The sequence below is a fragment of the Vigna unguiculata genome, chromosome 9 (genome assembly GCF_004118075.2).
Source record: "Vigna unguiculata cultivar IT97K-499-35 chromosome 9, ASM411807v1, whole genome shotgun sequence".
Taxonomy (NCBI): domain Eukaryota; kingdom Viridiplantae; phylum Streptophyta; class Magnoliopsida; order Fabales; family Fabaceae; genus Vigna; species Vigna unguiculata.
Window position 1 is genome coordinate 32,324,964 of NC_040287.1, and position 26,493 is coordinate 32,351,456.

General features: G+C 29.6%; 1 protein-coding gene and 1 non-coding gene across 2 annotated transcripts; one reads left to right on the forward strand and one right to left on the reverse strand.

The window, feature by feature from the left end:
- The first annotated feature begins 10,528 nt into the window (after positions 1-10,528).
- On the forward strand, positions 10,529-10,600 carry TRNAQ-UUG. The gene has a single exon. It is a non-coding gene; the product is annotated as a tRNA-Gln (tRNA).
- Positions 10,601-12,328: 1,728 nt separating this feature from the next.
- On the reverse strand, positions 12,329-15,727 carry LOC114163764 (F-box protein SKP2B-like). The gene is made up of 5 exons (XM_028048069.1): positions 15,568-15,727; positions 14,744-15,041; positions 13,343-13,691; positions 13,099-13,240; positions 12,329-12,993 (listed from the first exon to the last, which is right to left on the reverse strand). Exons 1-5 carry the CDS (start codon positions 15,710-15,712, stop codon positions 12,635-12,637), a joined length of 1,293 nt encoding a protein of 430 aa, XP_027903870.1. The 5' UTR covers positions 15,713-15,727; the 3' UTR covers positions 12,329-12,634.
- Positions 15,728-26,493: the final 10,766 nt, after the last annotated feature.

Genomic DNA, 26,493 nt, shown 5'->3' on the forward strand with positions numbered 1-26,493 from the left:
TCCCTTTTCTACTTATAAATATCACCTAGGTGCATGGGAAAAGACACAACAATAGACATAACAAAAAACACTAGTTTTCTCAAGAGTGTTCTTCTTTTCTATATTATCTCTTAAAACAGTAGTGTTCATAAGGTTCGGAAATCCTTCGTTGCACTCGATTAATCTGACGGGTTGTTATATTTTGAGAGAAAAACACATATGATTTGAAACACATATGATTGTGTATTTGTATTGCCCTGTATAGTGGAGGCGTTTTATCTCTAATGATAGCATTATATGTGTCTCAACCCAGACTATTTTTACTCCTTACCTTTTATCTATTATTTATTATTGTTATATAAATTATTAAGCCTCTGAGTAATATTAATCTTACTAGTATTATTTGATTAATATTTTTCTAACACTCAACAGTCATATTTCCAATATTTTTTATTTCCTTCAAGGAGTTTAATTTAAATCTTTGCTTTGCTATCCAATTTATTATTAATAAAAAGTAAGTTCTATAGGTTATGCTGTCTGCATGCAAAATTCTCGGGTCAAATAAGGAGAACGGCCACCTTTCCCTCTATGCATGCTTCCATGTTCTAGACACGTAGGTTTCATTTTTATCATAATGTTTTGCGTTTTCTGTTTGTTGAAAATATTAGTATTCAAAAAATTTATATTCACTTTTTTATATATTTATTAATATTTTTATATATAGATTGAGACATTTTAATATCTTGTTTATATATTAGTAATTATTGATAAAAAAAATAAAATAAAAAAGTTATGAATGCGATTAAACAATAAAAAAAATCTACATATCAATGCGGGCATCGGTTAGCCATTTTCTTTGTTACTTTCTGGGTTGAAATTAATGTTGAATGAATTAAAGAGTATGGACAGAGGCAACACAATATTCTCAATTTTTATACTTTTAAAAACTACTTTAATAAATGCATGCTGATTTTGCCAGCTTTAAGATAAAACTTTACAACCAACAAAAAATATATCATAAATCATGTATAAGTATAAGATAAAGAGAGGGTGGAGGCAAGATTCCACTTGTATTAATAGTTGCAAAATACGAAAGATTGAACAAATATTATAACAATTATGTATTTCTGGATGGCACGACTAAACATACTTCCATGTCTGATACATAATTTTATTGGTCATTTGGTAATTAATATTGTTTTTTCTGTTCTTTAAGGTCAAAAACACTTAAATTCTTTATATAGTGTTTGTCTAAGTCTCAATCAATTTACTCAATTCTTTGATATAAGATTTGTTCAACATATGCATTAAGAATCAGAACAGTGAACAAAACACACAACCCAACCCTGGGCACTAGAAGATATACCATTTGGTTTGATTTGGTTAGTTCAACTAGTAAAAATCCATTCCTACAAATCGCAACAACTATATCATGCACTAAGACGTACCCCGAGACAACCATTAAACATAAATCAAATCAATGGAAAGCATAAATATCTAAATATGATTACATAGATGAAAATAGAGTATAGGGAAGTTACTGATCCATTCAATCAATCACAAAAAAGCTCAGTTACTCATGATGAGTAGTATGTTGCAATATAATCTAGCAGTAGATAATTATACCTTTTTCACAATGTGCAACATCTCTCTAGCCTCGTAACAATGTATTCCTAATATACTGTTACCTATTTACTTCACCACTCAATGCTGAAATCCAAGACATAAGGCCTTTATTTATAGAAATTTTCACTAGCGCTCACTTCGAACCTTTCTGCCCTCAACTACAAATGTTTCCTTCTATTTAGAGTTTTCTTCTTTCTTTGTCACCTTAACTATTAAGCGCCATTTTCATGCAGCTTAGGTTGTGCACTACTTTTGACTTTTCTTTTACCGCCTTTGACATCCTTATTAACTGCCTATAGTGTTCATTGTCACTTTCTTATAGCTCAACTGTAAAAAAATCATATTCTAAATCTTTTCAAAATCATCTTTTTAGCGCTCAGTGGAAAATTTTGGGACTCAACTGTATCATCCTTTAATTCCTTGAGACATTGCTGAAAATCAACAAAACTTCTTGAATTTTTTTTATCTTCTTAGTACCTTATTCTGTAATTCTAAGCTAAAGATGTTTGATTCACTCAAAAATATATCAATTGGATGCATTTTAAGTGCCAAAATCATATGTCTAATTAAGTAACCTATACATTTATCAATTAATGAACCAAAGCATATCAGGTCATAGTCTAAAACAAACATTTTAGACTACAATTGATAATTGTAGTCTATAATTTCTAATAGGCTACGTTTATGGAAGGAGTTGTGGTCTATTTATAGCGAAATAGACTATGATGTAGGTCAGTGAGATGCGAAAAAGGGCTCATTGTTTCAATGGCTAGTCATTGCAAAGTTGAGCACAAAAACGAGTCAGTTAAAGGATAAAAACGAAAAGAGGAGAAATAAAACGAAGAACAACAAGGGAAGAAAAATATTCTCTGTTTTGCAGCTGGCCACTACAATGTTGAGCACAAAAACAAGTTGTTAGAGGTTAAAGATGATCAAAGGAGGAAGAAAATGAGAGGGAACCAACATGAACATGGACGTGGGTGCTTCCTGTAAGACCTGAAAATTTTAAATAATTATTTAATAAATGCGGGTAGTGGGAACCTTTATGACATTTAATGCTGGGGTTTATGATGTGGAATAGTACTAGCTCAAGTGGTTGAGAGTACTTAATTATGTGAAAGGACTTGGGTTTGAGTCCTATGTATGCTATTTGTATGTTATTTGAATAATTATTATTTTTAATGATATGCTTGATCATGATGAGTGATTATAAATTTCTAGATGTATAGGAATTATCATGAAACATGAATTAGTTGAATTAATTATGCTTTTGCTTTGAAATTTGATGGTTGTGTGTTCAAACCTTGCCTTAGGAGTAATAAGTTCCTTTTTGGCCAAATTTCTTTTTAGCATGAATGAGTAGGATTAGAAAAACCCTAGCCAGAAGCAAATGGAGAGGGCTCTGAGAAAAGAGAGTGGAGAGGGAATTCACCAAGGATAATAAGTTTGTAATTGGAAGCTAGGAATTCAGGTTAGGGGAGTTGAATCTCGTTATTTTGATGATTAATTATTTAATTGCATAAAGTATGATAAATTGTATATGTTTTCATACTGAAAAACCTCAAATTTCTAGGTTTCTGGAAAATTTCCAAAAACCGCCTGGTGGGCCTTCAAAGTTGTCAGGCGACTCATGTGAAACAAACCTAATTTTTGGGTTTCTATCAGGCGATGCATGAATGTGTGAAATAGGGACTTTTCATGAAAAGACGTTATTTTTCGTGTTTTCGCACAGTAGGAACTATCAAGCGCTGGTTTCATACCGCTAGGCGCCAGGTCCCTAATTTCTGGGCATTAGGCACTACTGATTTTTCTAGTATGCGCAGTTTTCGTGAAACTGTATTTCTCGGTTTGTTAACCATTCGATTTAGGTTAAATTTTAACAAATGATCCATAACATGTTGTTATACACTTTGAACGGTGGATATTTGAATTGGATGTATGTTGCTATAGATATATATGTTACTCATGATTAGTGGTTTGAATTCCCTACAAGTATGATTAGTAATGAATGCTTAAGTATGCTTAAATGTTGGTATAACCTTGATTGGTGAATATATATATATATATATATATGTATATATATACATATATATGTATATATATACATATATATGTATATATATGTATATATATATATACATATATATGTATATATATACATATATATACTTATATATCTATATATATATATATATATATATATATTATATATATATATATACATATATATATATATATATATATATATATATGTATATATATATATATATATGTATATATGTATATATATATATATATATGTATATATATATATATATATATATATATATATACATATATATATATATATATATATATATATGTATATATATATATATATATATATATATATATATATGTGTGTGTGTGTGTGAGAGAGAGAGAGATTGATGAGTATGTTTTTGGTAGTGCTTGCGAAGCCATGTTGAATATATAAATCTAATTAGGTTAGCTCCAATGTATGATGTTATAAGTGTGTAAAAAAGGTCACTATCGATGATATCACTATAACCGAGTGTTGCATGATCATGATGGGTTTTGGACAAGTATGGGAACATGATAATCATACTTTAAAAGTAATGGAATTGTAGGGGCATGTAGAATAAGTATATAACTTTGATTGGGTCTTATGTGGTGTATGTCAATTGTATGCATGCAAAAGGTTGTGAAAATGAGAAAGGGAAAATAACGTGTGTGTTGGATTGGCCTGTGATATTTTTAAGGAGCATGAGTGTGTATACTATTTAAAATGGTTACATGAATATGAGTGATGGTTGGTGAAATACATGTTTAATATGTGATATTTGTGTACAAGCATGTTAAAGCTATCTAAGTTAATACTGTGCATTTAAGTCATGTGATTTCTGGAACCATATAGATTCTTGATTGTGGACATACATAATTGTAAGATTAGGATTGAATGTAACCTGTTTTGGGGTGCTAAACCAGCAACGGGTCGTTACTGGTATAGCGTTTGGCAGCACAATGGTGGTCATCAGGCGATAGGAGCACCAAGGAAGTCCTTGGAGCGCGTGACGCTTGGCGGTGAGGAGTGAATCGTCAAGCGATAGCCACGAAGATGGTGTTCGTTGGCATTTCGCCTGACAGCGCTTAGGCAACACCAAGCGATAATGCATAGGGATGTGTGTTCGTTTGGTTTGTGATGTTGTACTTGAACCAGGAGATGCTTATCAGTGTCATGAGCGGGTAAGTTCATGACTGGTGATGAACACATGATTAATATGAGCGAGAAGGTTCATATTAATTATGCTCTCGTGTGAGGATATGAGCGGGGAGGTTGTATGTTCCGTGCTCACACTTGAGGGTTGCTGCAAGCGGGAAAGTTCATAGTTGGATGGATCACGTGTGTTGGACTACGGGCAGGGAGATCCGAAGAGTTGGACTACGAGCGAGGAGGTTTGTAGAGGTTGGACCACAAGCGGGCAAGTTCGTGGAAGCATGATATATATCATGAGTTCATGGTCAAGTAATTATGATGTGTTCCTGTGTTAGTAGGTTTCATTTGTATAATGAGGTGATAATGCAGGGTCATGGCTTATATGCTTTGGATGTGCGTGGTCTACGAGGCTTTAGGTGATATCTTAAGGATGGACTTTGCTATAGCATTCCTTGAGTTGTGGCTCAGAATGGTATCCCTTGAGTTGTGGCTCAGGATATGGGGTAAACACGTGGCATTCCTTGAGTTGTGGCTAAAACTGGCATCCCTTGAGTTGTGGCTCGGAATGGCGGATGGACATTAGCATTCCTTGAGTTGTGGCTCAGATCGGCGAGTGTTGCCAGTGTGAGTGTGCGAGTCGTGGCTCGTACAGATGGGTCCAAGAAGATTGCCCTCTTCGACGTTAGCCAGTGAGTTTGGTAGTCTTTGGACAAATACAAACTATGGTTCGTATTGGGAACTCCACATGGCGTTACAGAGTGTGGTCCGTAGCAGGTTTCCCATACGTGTTCTATAAGTTGTGGCTTGAAGGTGGAGGCAGCAAAGGGTATCTTAAGGTTATCATCTAAAGACGTAGAACATGGATAACATGGTGGCGATGGTGTGGTATGGAATCAAAGGATATAATTCCTTTGATGAGTGTATGCATGTATATTTGAATTGTATATATAATTTGATACTATTAGCTCACTATATCTGTTTGTGTTTGGTGATGATCGTGTAATGCGTTATACGGGAGCATATGATGTTGCAGGTGGTGCTGGTGATGCATAAAGTCGGAGCAGGGATGCTTGGGGATTTGATTTTATTGTTTACTTTAATTACTTTGTAACTCAGGTTTTATTTTCCCAGTTTTGGAAATGTAAACACTTGAAGTTTAAATTATATTTGTTATGAATGACGATTAAAAAGGGTTTTAATTACTCGCGTTTTGGGAAAGACATTTAATTAAATATGACTTTATTATTACTTTTATTTTATATTATTTAAAAATTAGTAATATTCGACCAGCATGTTACACTTCCAAACCAAAGCGAAGAAGAACAACGGAAGAAAAAGCTTCTCTCTTTTGTGGTTGGTCACTACAACGTTCAATACAAAGACGTGTCAGGTTAAATGTAACGTCCCATTTAATTATTAAGCGAAATTAAAAGAAACGTCACTCAAAATAGTAATGTAGTGTAGTCCTGGGGTCCTAACCCAACCCCTACAAACTGGGCACACCACGATGCCAATGGAAACCAGATAAAAGTCTAACAAAAAGAGAGTAGAATCGTAAGGCATAGAACAATACATAGGTTGTAGCCCTAAAGAAGACCCATGAAGAAAAGAAACATAAAGTCCAGCCCAGATGGCTAAGCAGCGGAATCGCCATTTCCTTGCTGACCGCAGGAACCTCGCCCATCTGCTCCCATCAATTAAATTGAAGATCATCGCAAGAAAGAATAGCCACATACAAGACAACCATACAACAAACAGGGTAAGCTAGAGCCAACAACATTTTATCATACAGTCGAATATATTTTCACCATTCAATATCCATACAACAATCAAGCATATTATGAATCTCAATCAATACACTACGACTCGACTCATCCGGATACGTATAATCTGGTCGGATTCAGCGGTTGCTTACACTTGTAGTGGATACCTCTGCTCACCCTCGAGTTGCTCACCCCCGAGCTATGTGTCACAAGTGTTACAATGAATCCATTTTCCCTCACCACAAAGTTAGCCCTTAATGAATTTCAGGCCTCATGCTACTCTCACCACAAGAGTCAGTCCGCTCTAGATGAGACTAACTGACCCCTTAGAGCGTCAGGATACAACCTTACCTTGAATCCTTACCTAGTTATACAGCCGGGGCACCACCATAGACACCCACTAGCAAGGACCATGGAATTACGTCCCGACCACTGAAGCGCAACCCCGGAAGTCTCACCAAGAGGCTCCCGGGAATTACACACTGACACGGACCCAACAATCATAAACCCACAATAAGAGAATACCAATCATGCTTACAAATTCCATGTCAACCTTTAAAAATATAATACCTCATTCGTACCACATGTTGAATCCATATCACTGATCATTACCACCCCATGAGTATAGGGCCTCATCTCATATCATTACCATGTCTCGTAAATTCCAACTCACTCATTAATTTCACATGCCAAGTTCTCACGATATCCATCATACATTTCATGAATTTTGTCACACATACATGGCAGTCTATTATATATATATATATATATATATATATATATATATATATATATATATATATATATATATATATATATATATATATATATATGTATATGTATATCTCAACCTAGCAAGCATACCCAAACCATTACCAATCATACAAGGGCAACCAAGCAACCAAACCACATACTGTCTCGTCCAGCCCCTCGCTCAGGCTGAAAGGTTTTGCTTAGGCGAGTCTCCCCCTTCGCCTAGGCGAGGGCTCAAAACAGGAACAGGAAACAACGCGGGATCTCGCTTAGGCGAGACCCCTCTCGCCTGGGCGAGTTGTTTGCTCGCTCAAAATAATGAGTTGGCTGCCTGGGCGACCTTTGGCGAAAAAGGCTTGGACGAGCCTCCACCAGACTCGCTTAGGCGAGTCCGACTCGCCTGGGCGAGATTATCAGTTCTCGCCATGGTCTCACCTGCAACAGATGTATCATGCAACCCAGCCAATCACACAAAGCATCTCACGTACCAAGAACAATGATTATTCCATACAAACAATTCGCAAGCTCAAGAACAAGCATAAAAACACAACTTAGACTCGGACCCTAACTTCCCGTACCTGGAAAAAGCTTAGTAGAGATCCTGGCGGCACGACCACGGGCACAACAGCTCTAAGGACGAATTATGGGGCTGAAAACAGAGTGGGACAGAACCAGGAGATGGAGTTAGCAGAGGCTCTTAACTGAAATTACGATAAGGTGAAGAGGGACCAATACAAACAAGAAGGAATACTTACATGGAGTAGCAATCTCTCTTAGCTCAACGTGACAGTGAACAAACCCTAGCAGAGGGGTTGACGGCTGCAGACCTAGGTTCTGTGAAAATGAGTGAAAAGTGAGGCTTAGGGCAACGAATGATGGTTTTATCTACTGTGCCAATCCTTAGGCCCACTTACAAGGACAGCCCCTTAAAATATAGGGCAGGGAGAAATGGAAATATTTTTAATGGGCCTTACATTAAAAAGGAAGAAAAGAGGAATAAAACAAGAAGGAACCAACACAAACCTAAACGTGGGTGCTTCCAAACCAAATAGAAGAAGAAAAGGGAAAGAAAAATCTTCTCTCTTTTGCAACGAAGGAGGAAGAGAACGAGTTTTGCAGAAGTAGGAGGCAACAATGACTTTCGGGAATAAGTAAAAATTTAAGAAAATAACCTTACTCACGGAGGTTTACGTTACAGTTCCTTCAAATAAATTGTACCCTAAAGTCAGACAGTCTCAGTATAGGCTACGGTTCCTTTAATGAATCGTTGCTTATATTTTGACATTAATTTAAAAAATGTCATCACGTCAGAATAAGTTACGATTCTTTTAATGAATCGGTATCTATTCTTTAATAGTAATTTTAAAACTATAACTGCGTCAAAATAGGTTATACAGTTCTTTCATGGAACTATAGTCTATTTTTGGGCAATAATTTAAAAAATGTACCATGTCATAATAGGTTACGTTGTAACCTGTTTTTTGACAATACTTTAAAAATGTCACTGTGACAAAATAGGCTTTGATTCCTTCATTAAATTGTAGTCTATACTTTGACATTAATTTCAAGGACATTAATTTCAAAAATATCACTGCCTAAACATAGGATATGTTTTTATTATAAATGTAATCTATCTACGTAGTTAATTTATATATTTGTATTAATGTTTTTTAAATAATAAGAATGATTTAGAGTTGTTGGTTTAAAATAGTATTCATCTTGTTGCAAACACTAATTTAGAGATGAAGAAATTAGTTATTAAGTTGGAATCTTTAAAATTATTAAAATTCACTAATTAACTTGGAATGAAATATAGAATTTAGGTGATGGAGATAGTATATTTATAAGTGGAAGATTACGTAATTATTAAATGGATGAAACTCAATTCTCATTATTGTTTATCATTTTACTCTTTGGTGTTTATTCTTTTAACTATATATTTTTACTAAAATTAGAACAATGGAATTTTATATAAATGCATTTCATTTCTTTAGGAATTTCGATTAGGTAGCTATACAAAAGGAAAAAGTTAACCCTTTTTCAATCTAGAATACTATTAATGTTTTTGTTAAATATGTTTTTTATCCCTCAAGTTTCAGTAAAATTTGGAATTAGTTCCCCTTTAAAATTTTTGACCAATTTAGTCCTTCATCTTTAAAAATTGCGTGAATTTAGTCATTTTAACCAAATTTTATTAAGTTTATCTAGCGTTTCAAGCGTATTTCATGATAGTATTTAAATTGTTTACACCGTTTGACACATTTTCGCTTTAATGTTAAATCAAATATTATCATAAAATGTGTTTAAAATGTCAAATAAACTTAACAAAATTTGGTAAGAAGGACTAAATTCATACATTTCTAAAGATTAAGGACTAAATTGGTATAAAGTTTCAAAGAGGGACTAATTCCAAAATACACTAAATTTAAGGGACCAAAAACATATTTAACCCTAATGTTTTCTTATTATTTCATCTATCCAAAAATTTGAAATTTATTCTTGAAATTTTCACTTTCAAGTCCAATGTCATCTCTATGAATATCTTTTATAACTAACATATTTTGAATTGTCTTTCGAAAGAACATTCTATAATGTGCATATGTAAGGACATCTTTACTTTAACATGAGAAGAGATAAATAGTATAGTATTTGCATTTTAAAGTGTATAATTTAATTTTAGTAGCTTTCAATATAAAAATTTATATTAGTGTAAGTTACAAGTATAGTTTACACAATTGTTAAATGTGAGGTTTTATTGCATAAGTATATCATATTTAGTTAAGCAATGGACTTGCTTTCAAGCAAGTTTCAATTAATTAAATCTTGAAACTTTACACAGAGAAAAAATTTAGTTGGAAAGTGCGAAGAGAAACAGAGTGCTACCATATATCTCAAAGGAGATTAAAATATTATTGGTGACCTCACATTTAATCATACGAATACAAAAAGATCATAAAAACTGAAAATAATATTGAATGTACGCAGTATTAGAAATCTTAAAAAACTGCTAACAAATGAACACAATCCACTGAAAATCTCAAGTCTAAAAAGTACCTTTATCATTTTATTGTTTCTTCATGAATTAATTTAATTTCAAATTTTTGATATAAATTGGATTTATAAATTATATTTTGATTATTATTTTTAAAACTTTTATTTAATTATTTATTAACTTAAAATGACATGAAATGGTTCTATGGTGTAGTGGTTAGCACTCTGGACTTTGAATCCAGCGACCTGGGTTCGACTCCCGGTAGGACCTTTTTCTTTTTTTATACAATATGTATAAATTTCTATTTTTGATTATCAAGAAATATTTGACATAATTAAAAGAGTTAAATTTTGTCAAAAAGCAAATCAAATTTTGGTTTGGATCAATTTTCCAAAATTTATTTCAAATAATTCTTTTTTTTTAAATGTAAATCATCGTAATTTGTTAAAAGATAATAAAATCTTTGATAACTTTCTTCCATTGTTTTTATTTTGTGGTTGGTAAAGCTTATGTTTTTCTCATATTTGTTTTTGCAGATGAGTGTTAAACTTTATTTGTTGAAAAACATTCTTTCCTACGCACACTAAATTATATTTATAATCTCACCCTCCCTTCTCACCAAACAACGCATAAAAGCTTTCTATTAAGGTTATTTTGGGATGCTTATGGCAAACAATCTTTTTTTTATCATTTTTTTTTCATTTACATATAGTCATTTTTGTACTGAAAGAAAAATATGTTTATTATGTTTATAGTTGAAATTCAAGTTAAAAAATTCTATTATATATTCACTTTGTTGACTTATGTTAATATTCATAATACAACTCATTTTATTTAACTTTAGTTATAATAAACACAGGTTTTAAATTTTACATAAAAACCTTTTTTTAATATTAAAATTTAAAATAAAAGCTTTAAATAAAGTAGAAGTTTTTTTCTATTTTTATTTTTTAATTTTAAAATTCTTTTATGTTAATGTTGTCAAGTAAAAGAACTAAATTTTGTTTCTGAACACAAATATATTATTACGTAATTATATTTAATTTTTAAATAGCTACATTCTTATTAATTTTTTTAAGTATTTTAATTTATTTTTTTTAAAGATGCATATGCTTTTTTTATTTGAACAAATTATTTTATTTAAATGATTCCATCTAATGAGTGATAATTAAATTTTTATTTATGTTCTTAAAACTAATTTGAATTGCTTCAAACATTGAAGGTAAGTTAACAAACACTAAAAATAATGCAATAACTAATTGTATTCATAAAACTAAAATAGGTAATAAGTAAAAGAAATTAATATAATAAAAAAATAATTAAAATATAAAGAATGATAATGAAACAAAATTAAATAACTTACAAGCTAACTAAAATAACTTATAAGCTATAAGCTCAAAGAAAGTGATAATGAAGTATATTTACAATTATTAAAAAAAAAATGAAAGGAATTAGTTAGAAGCAAATACTTATGTAAATTAGTTAGAAGCAAATAATTTATGTAAACAGAAATAATTATAAGTTATTTCAAAATAAATTAAATATAAAAAGCTATAATCATCAAAAACCCTGTCGTATTCTACCCTCAAGTACAAGTACATGTTTGTTTATTTTATAAGCAATTTCCATAACCTGCAAGTACCGTTAAAACATAAAAGCACTGTCAAACATAATAGTCAAATGTATAAATGTATAATATGACATACATGTACACTATACCAGTTCAACTGTAGTAGTGAACTGTATCATTTTGTAAAATAAAATAAAAAATAAAAAAAACAAGGTTCTACACATAACAACAGCTCATCAAACAAGCAATCGTATCTTTTTCCATGGCATATGACTCTTTTTCTCAAACTAATATTTAATTCAATATCATAGCCTGTTTGAAACTCATTATTATTTTCCAAAAAACTGAGATGTAAAATTAATTTTAAAAATTGACATTAAAAATTCGAATCTTTTTTTTTTTTTAATTTCTCCATAAATAATACTTAATGAAAAAAAAAATTATTTTCTTAACTTAAGTTTCCACAAATTTAAGAACACCATGAAATAAGATGTGCTATACAGTTCCCATAAAACAATACATCCAGATTTAAAAAGTCCAGGTCTTTCCATAAACTTAAAAAGCTTACTAAGAACAAGCCAGGTATGGCGTCCAAAATGTCTTAAAACAAACCAAAGTTTTAAAAGAGAAGTTGAAGATGTACATGATGCAGGCATATCTACAAGAAGACACTTCTCAGAGCCCTAGAAAGGCACTTCCTCGAAGTGAAGGTTGAAGATGATGAAAGCAGGAGCTTAATGAGCTGGGTGAGGGAAATGGGTGAATGCACGGTGTGCATGGACAGCACAGGCACAATGCACAGAGGTCAAGTTGAGGCAGCCACTCATGATGAGTGAGTGCCTCCCTGAGCATGTGTGGAGAGATGGGAATGAGTCACAAACCGCTTGAACCGCAGATGGAGTGAGTGCAGTGCATTGGCTGATGTTCAAAGTCCTTAACCCATCTTCATCATTTCCTCCTTTCACTGATATCCTGTTATTCACCTTGCTGTGTGCCAAAGAATACATTGCTCTGTCTGTTATGTTCTTGCAGTAGTACAGTCCAAGAGACCTCAGATGGGGGCATCTGTTAGCCAAAGCAATCACACTATCATCTGCAATATTCAACCTTAATGTTAGAACTGTTAAAGCCAAATCAGGAGAAACACAAGGACCAACACAATGTGGATTTCAAATCACTAAAGCCTGGAATAATATACCTGTTATACGGACACAGCCACACAAGTCAACTATCCTAAGATCAGGGCACCCATATGCTAAAGTGGTCACTCCAACATCACCAACGTTATCGCACCATCCAAGGTTCAAAGATTGTAACTGATTGCAGTACTGTCCAATAGCCTGCATATCATTGACTCGATGGGTTATAATTGAAAGTTTCAAAGCAATCTTTTGATTCTTATACGATTATGAAACCAACTAGTCTACCACAATTATTCTTACCTGCAATGCAGTATCAGATGCAGCTCTAACACATCCACAGAGATTTAGAACTTTCAGTTTTCTGCAGAAACTGGCAAGGTAAGCCAGAGCACTGTCACTAAATGCTGAACACCCACTGATGTTGAGTTTTGTGAGTTCGCGACAACCTAATGCTATAGCATAAAGTGAACGATCAGTTAGCTTGAAGCTTTTGCTGAGGTCCAGAATCTGCAATTCATGACAGCACTCTGCAATAGTCTCAACAGCTTTATCCTCTAGTTGAGGCTTGTCTTGACGAAGGATTAGAGTTTGCAGTTTTGTAAATTTAGGAACGAGGGATAGGACCAAGCTATTCATGTTCTTGCTACACCTGAAGAGAGACGAATTACATGTTGTTATTACTACATTCCATGAACTCCACCATAACTACAAGCACTTCAACTAACAGTTTCTTTCCCAACACAAACCATAACTACAAACACTCCGTACCACTGAATCAAATCAAATACATTAACTGTGAGGCGTTCACTAGAAATCCCTTTGTAGCAAATCATTTAAGAAAATTAATGAACTGAGCACAAAAGCGGAAAAACATACAATAATAACTTGGTCAAGATCATCAGGAATTATACTTGCAATTATTGGCCATACCATCGCTATCCATTATAGAAAAGAGCACTTACATATTTATATAACATTTTAAGAAATAGATTGTAGTCAGCTAACAAATAAGTGTAATACCAAATTGACTGAAAAGTAAAACTGGTGAACCATGAGTTGCAAAAGGAACATTAAAAAACCCAAAGGTTTTCAAGTTAAAAAATCGATAGATAAATATAAATATAACATATTAGGCTAAAGAAAAAGAGGGGGCGAGGCTTACTACGTTATCACAAAAAGAAAATACACACACAACTTGCTGTATCTTCTAATTTATGCAGGCAATAAAGAGATAGATTTTTAGAGAGCCTAAAATTTCAGACACGAGAACACCTTGGCAAAGAAAAAATTAAGATTTGCAACACAACCCCACAAGACAGTCACACGACACCTCTTAAATCGATTAGAAATTTACCTGACCGCATACGTGTCAGGTCACATTCTCATCAGAATATCCCAGCTCAATCTTAAAGTATTGAAAACTCTCCATCAAACTAAGGGATTCTACAATCCCCAAACCAAGGAAACAACAATTCAAACAGCTCAGCCCCATGCCAAGCAAAAAGGAACAAAAAAATCATGACAAAAGCAATAGAAAAAAAAGAAGACAGTACCAGTTTCACAATCACATCATAACAAAATTAACTAAACCCAGCAATCAAAAGTAACCAAAAACACTTCACCATAACAAAATCCCCGATTGGAGAGAAACAGAAGGCCAGCAGGTACAGATACATAGCGTCAAGAGAAAGAACAATATACCATGATAGTGATAAACGAGCAAGGCCAAAGTAGATAGCATCTCTCCAACCACGACAAACTCCAGAAGCGGTGATCACTGTCTGATCATCCACAAGGGACAAAATTTGCATCAAAAGTTCAACAGGAATATCCTTCCACTCGGTAATCACCCCAACCTTCAAGTTCACCCCTTTCTCACTGTTCCCACTCCCAGCCACCATCATAAGTCTCTCAAAGCACAAGTTCAAGTCCTCAGCCCTCAGATTATCCTTGCCAACCATTTCAGTTGCAGCACAACAAAAAGCTTCAACTTTCACAGCTGTAACAAAAGGGGGAGGAAAACAAAGGATAAGGCATAGAGAATCCCTAGATTTAAAGTATCGAAAACACAGCCTTAAGAAAAACAATAATCACCACAAACCAAGAAAAATCCATGCGCACAAAACAACAGAAAGATAAAAACAATTGTAAAAAAAAATAAAAAAATAATTAAAGAGCATAATCCTATTTCAGGGATTCAGCACATTACATAAATACCCGCCACTTATTTCTCAATTACATGATTAAGACTTGGCTGAAAGTTTCAAACTTGACTCTCGAGACTCATCAGAAAGATCAATTCAGAAGAATGATGACTCAAAAAGGTCCTCTCTAAAATCAGATTAAGCGCACTTAAAATTGAGACAGAGAAATAAAATCACCAAAGGGGAAGGGAGAAAGAAACAATCAGAAATGAAACTGGGAAAATTAAAATAAAAAAAGGTTTCTTCTAATCAGAGACATGAAAACCGAAAACAAATAGTTCTACATGACTATGAATGCGATCAGAGGAGCAAAGCCAATACCTTTGCCCCTTTTGTCGCCTTTTTTTTTTTTTTTGTTCCTATAAGAGCAGAGAAGCTTTGGTGTGCTTCTCTGAATAGAGAATGGGAGGAGAAGCTCTATAAAGAGAAGAAAGGAAAAAACGAGAGAAAGAGGCAAGCAACGCATAGCTGCCACGTGTACGCATGATCAATGCGGCAGCGACAGGTTAAGTGGGTCCCAAGTAAAGTACTCTCCTTTGATGAGAATGGAGGTCAGCACCAGAGTCACCGAAACTAGTAAAGAAATAAAGAAAAAAGGAAAGAAATTTCTCTTATAAGTTCTTTCTTATATGGAAAATAAAATGAGAAATGACATTACGTAAATTTATCTTAGATGTTTTATAACTCTCGAGTTTCATTTTTTTAGTACAAAAATGTTTTTCATATTTAAATGCAAGAGAAATCTAAACTTAATCATGAAAAGCTTTGTTAAATTGAGTTTGTCTGGATAATTTTTTCACGGACATTCTTAGAAAAACAAAATAAAAATTATTTATTATATAAAGTTATTATATAAATAAATTATAATTTATTTTTAGAAAATTAATGCAAGGACAATTTTATAAACTAATTTTAAATTAAAAATAAGAGTCGAACGAAGAAGTGGTGGAGAAATTAGTCGTCATGTGTCTTTTTTATGCGAAAATAATAATGTTCTTATGAATAACTTATATTTTTTTATGATAAATAAAAAATTTATATTACATATTAAATGACTTTTACTATAAAAGTCAATTAGGATATTTCCATATATATATATATATATATATATATATTTAGTTATATTTTGAAATTAAAAACTATTCCTTTGATACATATACAACAAAATAAAAAATAGTAGAGATAAACTATTCTTCTACTTATGATAATAGTACATAATACTATATTACAATATGATTTTTTTCTTCTTCTACGCATATGCAATTTATATTATTTTTTTAATATTTTTCTCATTCAAATTATTAAACATCAAGTATAAAAAGAATAATATATATTTTTATTTAAATGAAATTATTAAAATAAATAATATTAAAACTAAATTTATTAAAGTAAATTATAACACATAACGTATTGTGTTATATTTCCTAGCGTATAATCTTACGAAGATTAGTTGTCATACACAGTGTATTTGAATAACAATATCCTATTTCGTAACGCACATTCTCTAGAAACTCGGTACGTAAGTTTCACTCTTTATATTATTTAATTTTTTAAAATCAGTTTTGATTTTGAAGAATTAGAAAGTATAACAAAAGAAGTGCATTAGTGTTAATTATACTCAATAAACATCAGTGATGGTTGAGAAACGGAAAAGTAGTGGCGCGTGTAGAAGTGTGTTTGTGAAAAACCGAAACCGCCCCGAAAAGTAGAAAAAATGTGGAGCATCTGAACCGCAAACATGAGGAATGAAAATAGAAGGAAAAAGAAGCAATTTTTTTTCTTGCTGTAACGCAATTACATTATTTGGTTTTATTTTATTTATGTGTCTTTTTTCCCTGTGTTACGATTCCGAAACCGCACCTCACGATTGCAAATATTTTACAACTTGTGCAGTGTTATTTTATGAACATGTATGAGTCCATCAATCAAAATGGAAGCAAGTTTTCCATGTAGGACACAGGTCACATCGGAGGGCTACAAATTGCAATTACACTTTAATTATTAGATATAACCAAACTATAATCATGTTAATGAATTTAGAGTTGTTATTATGTCTTCACTCTTCATGCTTTCTTAAATTAGTATTTAACAGTGTGATGGATTTAGATTAGGCCCCTCTTTAATACATTATTTTGGAAGTTCCAAATTGAAATCATAAGCTTATTATGGTAACGTTACAAACTTATTATTGTATTTTTTTTTCCTATAACATCGACGCATAATTGCGTATTTCCATGTTCTTTTGTCGACCCGATATTGTTTTAATGTTCTGTAAAGAAGTGTAGAAAAGGGTTGTGTATGCTCATATTTTGTTGTACGTGATAAATATAATAAATTTAAAGATAATCCTAACTAAGAAAAAAAAATACATAAACACTTTGACATTTTGATGCATGTCTCACTCTAGATTCTTCTTCCTCCTTTGACAATCACCAGAAATAAAACATTCCTTGGAAGCAACTAGATATAAGATCATATAATTTCAAGCTCGATGGCGCATGAAATGAGTGTTTGAACTTTAAGGGAAAATATTATTTTATTGTGTGCTTATATTGAATATTTAATAGAATACACTTGGGGACACCATATTGTAAAGAATCTTATGAAATATACAGAATTTATTGAATTATTATAACTAAGAGACGTGGAAAATAATCTGAAAGTGAATTTAAAAAAAAAAAAAAGAATATGATAGCTTATTCATACGTGTAGGCGTAGGAATTTGAAATGGGGTTGGAGAGTTTGGTTTGGGTGAGTTGGGATTGCGTCTGGGTAACCTTTACACGAAATGATTTGATGTAATTTTGTTTTATGTTTATCCCAAAATCGCTTTGTGCTTTTGCATTGTGGAGGTCAATCAAGTTGTCATTGTAGAAATGTATGTGTTTTGGAGACGTCCAACGTCTATCTAAAATTGTGGCCATTCATCTATCGGGGATCTAAAATTATTTTAGTTGTTATTCAAATAATTCGGTCTTATTTTTTAATTTAAAGTTAAATTAAAATAATTTTTATTCTTTTAATTCTTTATGTGCTTAATAAGTTGAGTATCGAAAGACATCAAGTGTGGTAATGATGCAAAAAGACATATGATATGTTTGGATATAATATTTCAATGAAATAATTTATTTTTTTAAGAATTTATATAATTTTTTATAATGAAATGTATTGTTTCAACAGAGAAATTAAAAAATATTTAAAACGTAATTATTTTTTAAAAGTATTTCAATTAGTTAAATCAGTATAAATTCAAATATATTCAAAATAAGTGGAATTTAAAATTCTTTTTGCTCACAACCTTACACTCTAGACTCTCTAGACCTTTAACAATATAAATTATTTAAAAAAATTTAAGTTGACTAATATTTTTAAAATTTAATTTAAAAATTGTATACATTAAAATAAAGACTTAATTATATTTTAAGTTGGATAAATTTGAAAACTTTCAATTGAGTCCTAATAAATTTTTGTGATCTCTTCTTAAAAGTTTAAACCTTTTCAATTGAGCCTCTACATTTAAGTATGATAGTTAACTTTGTGACATAGTAGTTATATTGCAATGTTACTTTTCATAAATGTTACCACATAATATTTGTTAGAAAAGATGGTGATGACAATATCTTTTTCAAATATTTACTATATTTAACGAAAATAGTTTTTAAATTTAATTAAATTATAAAATTTATGGAGATTAACTGTATTATGTGGCATTAGGGTCTCTTGTAACAAAATATTATATAGTAACATTTATGGAAAGTAATCGTGTAAGTGTCACATCACAAGAAATTCAATTGTTTTATTCAAACATGAAATTTAAATGTAAGATATTTTAATTTCTTTATCCAAATAAGTTATTTAGAAAATGAAGGAAAATTCAATTGCAAGTAATTCAAATACAATAATTTTCAATTTCTCAACATTGTTGAAATGATTCATCCAAACATAAAGTCATGGTGTGAATTTTAAACTTAAACCATCACCACGACCACAAAGAGGGAGGCTGAATCCTGACTCATATTCATAATAATTGACTCATATTCATAATAATAGTATTCTAATAAAATTTAGGATTATCTAATCTATATAAAAGCAATTTAAATTTAAATGTCGGAAAATTTGTTGATTTCTTCTACTTTGGTTTTTTGTCATTTCACTATGTTAAAATAATTTTTTTCACCTCTATTATTTCAGTTACATACTATTACTTGTTATACTTATGAAAATAAGAAAGATATGAAAAAAAAATTATTTTAGTTAGTTTTATAAAGGATAACACAGTTTTAATTTAAGTGAAATATGATTTAAATTGATATAGATATGACAAATTCTATATATGATATGATTGTAACTTGTTGAATTTGTTAAATTTTTTGAAAAAGATTTATTATGAATATTTAAAAATGAATAAGACATGTATTAAATTCATATAAAAGATTATCATCATTTTTAACTAAAAAATTTAAAATAATATTTAATATATATTCTTTTACGTGTATATTATTTATCATATTCGGTCTTACTTTCTTAAAAACAAATTCATTAAGAAAAATTTTAAAATTTTAAGATTTTTCACCAACTGTCTACTATATTGATTTATTTATATAATCACTCATGTTATACTAAAATGTATTTAATTCCTTCGTTATACATATATATATATATATATATATATATATATATATATATATATATATATATATATAAAGTTTTAACACTATAAATTATCTTTTGTACATGTGTGTTACATTTAAGGTTAGCTCAAGAGTAAAGCAAGTAAAACATTCATTTTAGTTTTTCAAATAGAGAAGACCTCAAAAATATATTTTTTATTACTAATATTTTTTTATTAAATTAATTACAATAGTATATTTAAGAAAAAAAGGTCTCCAAAATTTTTTTAGTACTAATATACTTCTATTAAAAGAGAAAAAAAGACCTGAAAAAGAATATTTTATTACTAATATAGCTCTATTAAATTAATTATAAGTTTATGTGTGAGAATAAAATTTAATTTAATTATTATTAGTGTATGTTGATTTTTATTGCTATTAAAAATAATATTTAATGAGTTAAAACATTTTTTTTTGTAACTTATAATTTTGTTTACGAAAAAGAGAATTATTAGTTATGTTTAGTTTCTTATAATCAATCTTGATTCTATTTTCTCATTTTATCTTTTAGTAACTTATGTCGTCTCTCTTTGTTCTTCTTCTATTTTAGAGTCTTTTTTTTTATGGTTTTGGTATATTACATTCCTTGAATCTCATGTTGTTCGTGTATACCAATCTTTTCATCTTCATGGCTGGTTAATATGTTTTTTCTTTCTATGTGTTTTGATGTTGTTTTTATTCTATTTGTTGGAATTGTATTAAAATTAAAAATGTGTTTCTTTTGCCCAATTTTGATTTTCGGTATTCTTAGATTTACGAGTTTTGAGAGATTGTTTACATATATCTTAATGAAAAATTAAAATTTTTCTACAAAACTATTAATTAGATTAAAGTTTAGTCTTTTTTGTGGATAATAGATTAATTTGAGCATAATTCGAAGTTGGGTTTTTTGTCAAATTAAAAAAACAATAATTTTTTTAATCATTTTTATTAATAATTAATCTTAAAATAAGCTCTGTAGGTTTGTGAAAAAGTTGAGACTTAAGAATGAGAGAGAAACTTGAGACTTAACACCCTACAAGTCTATTATCGAGTTTACTTTCTTGACATCAGAATCATGTTTTATTGTTTTAACTTACTCATTTTATATACTTATCTTTAGTAGTATTTTATAATTATAATCATTTTATTTTACATAAAAATATATAAATATGTCAACTAGAAAAAAATTGAATCAAATTATTCAAAAATTCAGAAAAAATAGAGAATTAAGGCTTTAATTGTATCACAAAAAGGAACTATGAATAAATTTATAAAAATAGATACGAAAGATGAATTAGAAAATACAAGTGGGTATTTTTTGAATGAACAAGATAATAACAATATAGATATAAGTAAAAATAACGATAGAGAAAAAGAAAAGAGAAATAGTTATTGATGATGATAATTCTAACTTTTAAACTTGGAACAATGAGAAGAAGATTGAGAGACAAAAGATGATTGTACTATTGACAAAGAAAAATACATATAATCCAAGTTATTGAAAAACAAATTTGAGAGATTTATTAGTAAAAAATAATTATGTTAAAATTAATAATATATATTTTCTTAAAATATACATTCTATACACTTTTTTTCATCAAATTATACTCAAAATACCTTATTTTTTACAAAAGAAAAAACTTAAAATAAATTTTAAATAAAATACTTCAATTTTGGTTTTCAGCCGTCCTATTACTCTTTAACAACCTCTTTTATATTACTAATTTTCAAAGAACGCATAAAATATATCTTCTTCTGTCATATCGAAGTTTTTTTTTTTTTTTTTTATTGAACTTTATGAAAGTTGTTAAAATGAGTATTTTAATATTTTTGGTATAAGAAATGTTTCACCATTCATTATAAATGACAATATGCAAAACGAATTTGGTGGTTCTGTTTATGGATGAAAAAAGAGGGAATACTAAATGAAATATGAAGCGTGTACCAAACAATAGTTAGTCAAAATAATCTGGAGGAAGGAAGTAATCACAAGCTGTATTTCTGGTTGCCTTCAATCATGTCATGTCAATAAACAAATACCATGTCATCTTTCCATTCATGAATGAATCAATCACAAATATCTTTTTGGTCTCCTTTTGCTTCAATCATATCTTGTATATGTATCAAAGTTTCCTAACTTTTTTTTTTAGTTTTTAGCTGAATTGTTTGGATTAAGAAAGAAACATATAGCAAAATATACTAAAAAAATAATAAAAACTTATGTATCACAAAATAAATATTAAATTACACATTATATTTTTTTCGTACATATATATATATATATATATATATATATATATATATATTAGTTATATAATTTCTAAAGTCGTTTTATTTTTAAATATGATAAGATGAAAAAAAGTATAATGCATAACCATGATACAATATATTCAATGTTTAGTATTAACCATAATTATAATATGATATTAAATTGGGTAATCAGGAACGGTAACATAATGATGAAAATGTTTATAACAAAACATATAATAAAAATTATGATAAAGGTGATAATAGCAACTATAATAATAAAATGACTGTTTTAATAGTAAAATTGACAAAAATAATACTAAAGTGTAATTAAATTTTAAGTATCTAAAATTGAGAATTTATAATTAAATTTTTATTAATTTTTTTATCAAATTTGTATTTAAAATTTTTATATTTTTGAATTGTGTTTGTGCATTTTAATTATTTGGTTAAATGTGTGAGTGGATCTCGTACTTATATTTACTTATTTTGTTACGTATGGATAATATTTTTAATGTAAAATAATGAGTGATTTATATTATTTTAATTAAGTACATATCGATCATGAGATCATTGTACTCTCAATAACTTTCATGTCATCCTCTGTGCTAATTAAGAAAATATTATGATTATTACTACTGATGTAAATGGCAACTAAAGTCATTTATTATTCAAAACTCTCTCAATAAAAGTAATAAAAATTATATGTCATTTTACATTAATCGCATTGTTGTTTAATTTTAATCACAAAATCTCACATTCTTTTTATTTGTAGAGACAACCAAATAACGATGTCACGTCACACAATTACGAAAAACTAAACAATGAAGATTCAATTAAAAAATATAATTATTTATTAAACAAAAAGTATTTAATAAAAACATAACTAAAAATAATAAATTTATACAAAATTTAAAATTTAATTAAATCTTAATAATAAATATTATTATTATGATAATAGTAATAAAAATAATAATAACATTTATTACCAAAATATTAACATTAAAAATAATAATAATAATAATAATAAATATAACGTAATAAATATTTTGTTTCACCATAGTTTTTGTAATAACTCTAATATAATAATAATAAATAGAATATCTATAATAAAAATAATAAAAGAAGTCATGAAAGTAGTGATGAGAATAATAACACCTTAATCAAAGTAAGAATGAAAAATTGCATATGTGGTCTTATAGTTTTTTATTGCTTTTCAAAGAGATGATAACGTAGGTGTGCTATGCAAACATGTTCACAAATTCGTAAAAAAAGCATGGGAGAACATGATTGAAGATTTTTTTTTTTTTATAAAAATAATAGGACAACTTGGGGTCTCTTAACCCATATATAAAAATTTACATTGTTCTCCTATACATCAAATTCTTTTTATATCGCAAAGTGCTTTATATTATAACAATTAGAATCTATTCATGTCATTCTTGTGCTAACAAAGTATTTTGATTAAAAACAACACTTTTTCTATTTTAGATGTTGATCTTTCTTTCTGGTCAATGTGTTCTTGTGCTTCCCACATGAGTGATATGTAGAAACAATTTGTTAGTTCATCATACAAATACTAAGGGGTTCATTTTGTTCTCAAGTCAGATGACGACAAGCAGTGGCGAAACTTGGACAAAAAATTTAGGGGTGTCAATTTAAATTTTTTATATATAATTTATTAATTAAAAAAATTATTTCTTTTACTTAAACCATTTTCATATTACAATTCACACTTCTCAATTTTTTATCTTTCTAATTAATTGAATTCACGCAAAATGAGTATTCTAATTTCTAATCCAATTCAAAATTATTCAACTAATTCATTGTATGCATTAAAAAACATAAAATCACAACATTTTATAATGTATGGTTATACTAATTTGAGAAAAATATAATTAGGGTTCATGTCAATTTCACCAAATAATCTCTAAAATCAAGTTAGTTTTCATACTAATTTAGGAAAAACTTAATTTAGAAGAAATATCGTAATAGAAAAATCATAAATCTAACCTACATAAAATAAATCTAACCTACATAAATCATACTAGGATACTAAGATACTGATTCACGAGATCTTGTGAATATGAGTTCTTTGATCTCTCTGTTCTCTCATCTTCGTTTCTCAATCTATCTTTCTTTTCATATTTACATTTTATTAACGGTTTGTTGTGAAAAAAACTTTATTGTCAGATACAAAACCTTAATCCTTTATTAATCAAGATCCATCAAATTAGTTTTTATTTTATTTTTTAAAAATATATAAATAATATATAAAATAAAAATAATATATAAACATAAATTTAAAAAATATATAAATATATATAAAATTAAAAATTAAAAAGTTTGGGGGAGCCGTGGCTCCCCTCGGTCACATGCTAGGTCCGCAATTGACGACAAGTTGTCTTATATCTTTATTCTACTCCAATGGATTTTATATATCATATGTACATCCAAGAACTACCCACTTACCCAATTGTTAATGCGTCATTTGGAGGATCTTAGAAGAGTGTTAGGGCTTAGACACCATTCAGAATATGTAAAGTTGTCTTTTGAGTATTTACTAGTTATCCACCCCAAGTTTTAAGTTGTGCTAGAGTAAAGACCTCTAAAGCGTCTACCAATTCACTCCTAAAAATAATTTTGTTCATCTGGTCCAATAGAGCCCATAAAATTGCCATCCACATATAGCCCCAAATATTGTTTTCTTTACTATTCAATTTCATAAGGTCAAACTAACTAAAGTTATGTTGTGGGATATTATGATTAACACTAGTAATTCCTACCCATCTAAGGCATTGTTTCCATACACTCTGAGCAACATTGCATGTAAATAACAAATGGGAGACACTTTCCTCATCATTACTACACATAACACATAAGGTAGATCCTATCAAAATACCTCTCATAGTCAAATTATCCTTAGTTGCCACTCTGACGAGGAGAACTTTCCATGCAAAGTGTTGCATTGAGGGAAGAGCTTTGATCTTCCAAATTTTTTTGAAGACTTCATTGTGTTCCCTATGAATCATTTTGAGCAACTTATTATAGGCTGATTTGACAGTTTAGTTGTCCCCTTCTTCATCTTTCCATATCATTGTATCTTCCCTAACATTAGATAGTGATGTACATGTAAGTTCTTCCATGAATGTACCAAATTAAGGTTTTTCCTGATCAAACCATTCTCTTATTCGCTTCATTTTCCATTCCAAACCATTAAGAGATAGGTTTATAGGATTTTTATTTCTACTAATTTAACTACGTAAAAATAAGATTATTAAAATTTTGTATTTGATATACTATAATTGAAGAATTACAAAAGAATAATTTTTTATGCAGACTGACCTACAACCCAGGAGCTGAATATTATGTGAGGCTAATAAAAGAAATTAGTCTTTATTCTTTATACAGGATAAGTCATCTCGACTTACTTTTTACGGACTAAATACCGACCAAAATAGAGTAAGTTAACTTGCATTATCATCCATATTTTTCAATATTTAATTATCAATATAAGATAAAAAATACAATATATTATATACAAAATATACAAAATGATTGATTAAATTATAAAATACAAAACTCAAATGTTTTAAATAATTAAACAATCTCATTTATACGATTATAATATGATGATCTAAAATCACTTCATTTATAATATCTTCATTAAAAAAAATTAACAATTAATAATTAATATTTGTTGACAAAAAAGAAACTTGATTACAGTACCTAAATAACTAAAAATACAATAAATCCTAAAGTGAAACTTGTAAGTTGTAATTAAATGCATTCGTTTCAAACTACAGAACAAGATGAAATTGTTTTGTTTAGTTATTTTTTAATAAGGTTTCTGTTACATTAAACACACCTAAACTCAAGAAAAAATAACAACTGAATAAAAAAACCCAAATAATGAAATAACACGCAACGAAACGAATATTTAAATGAATTGGAAAGGGTTGGAGAATGCACAAGTGGGAATGGAAGGTCTTATTGTTTTTTTTTATTATTATTAATTATTACTATTATTGAGTTGTTGCAGCTTTCGGCAATTTGTCCTAAGTGCGTACCTTTAATCCATGCATTTTAAAGCATATCTTTTTCTTCATTTATCCAGACATGTTTTGCAAAGGAAAACGGTGAATTCCTTTGTAGTGAGGAATGTGTACCACTACTGAATCTTGCACAGGTTTTCGTCTCAGTGCATTCCATCAATTATATCATATCTATGATATAAAAAAAATAAATGGGGATTCATAGCTCTGAGAGGTGGAAAAAACACTGTTATCTCAATATTACAACTTCAAAATTCAGGAAAATAATCATTGCACGGGGATTCATTCAAGAT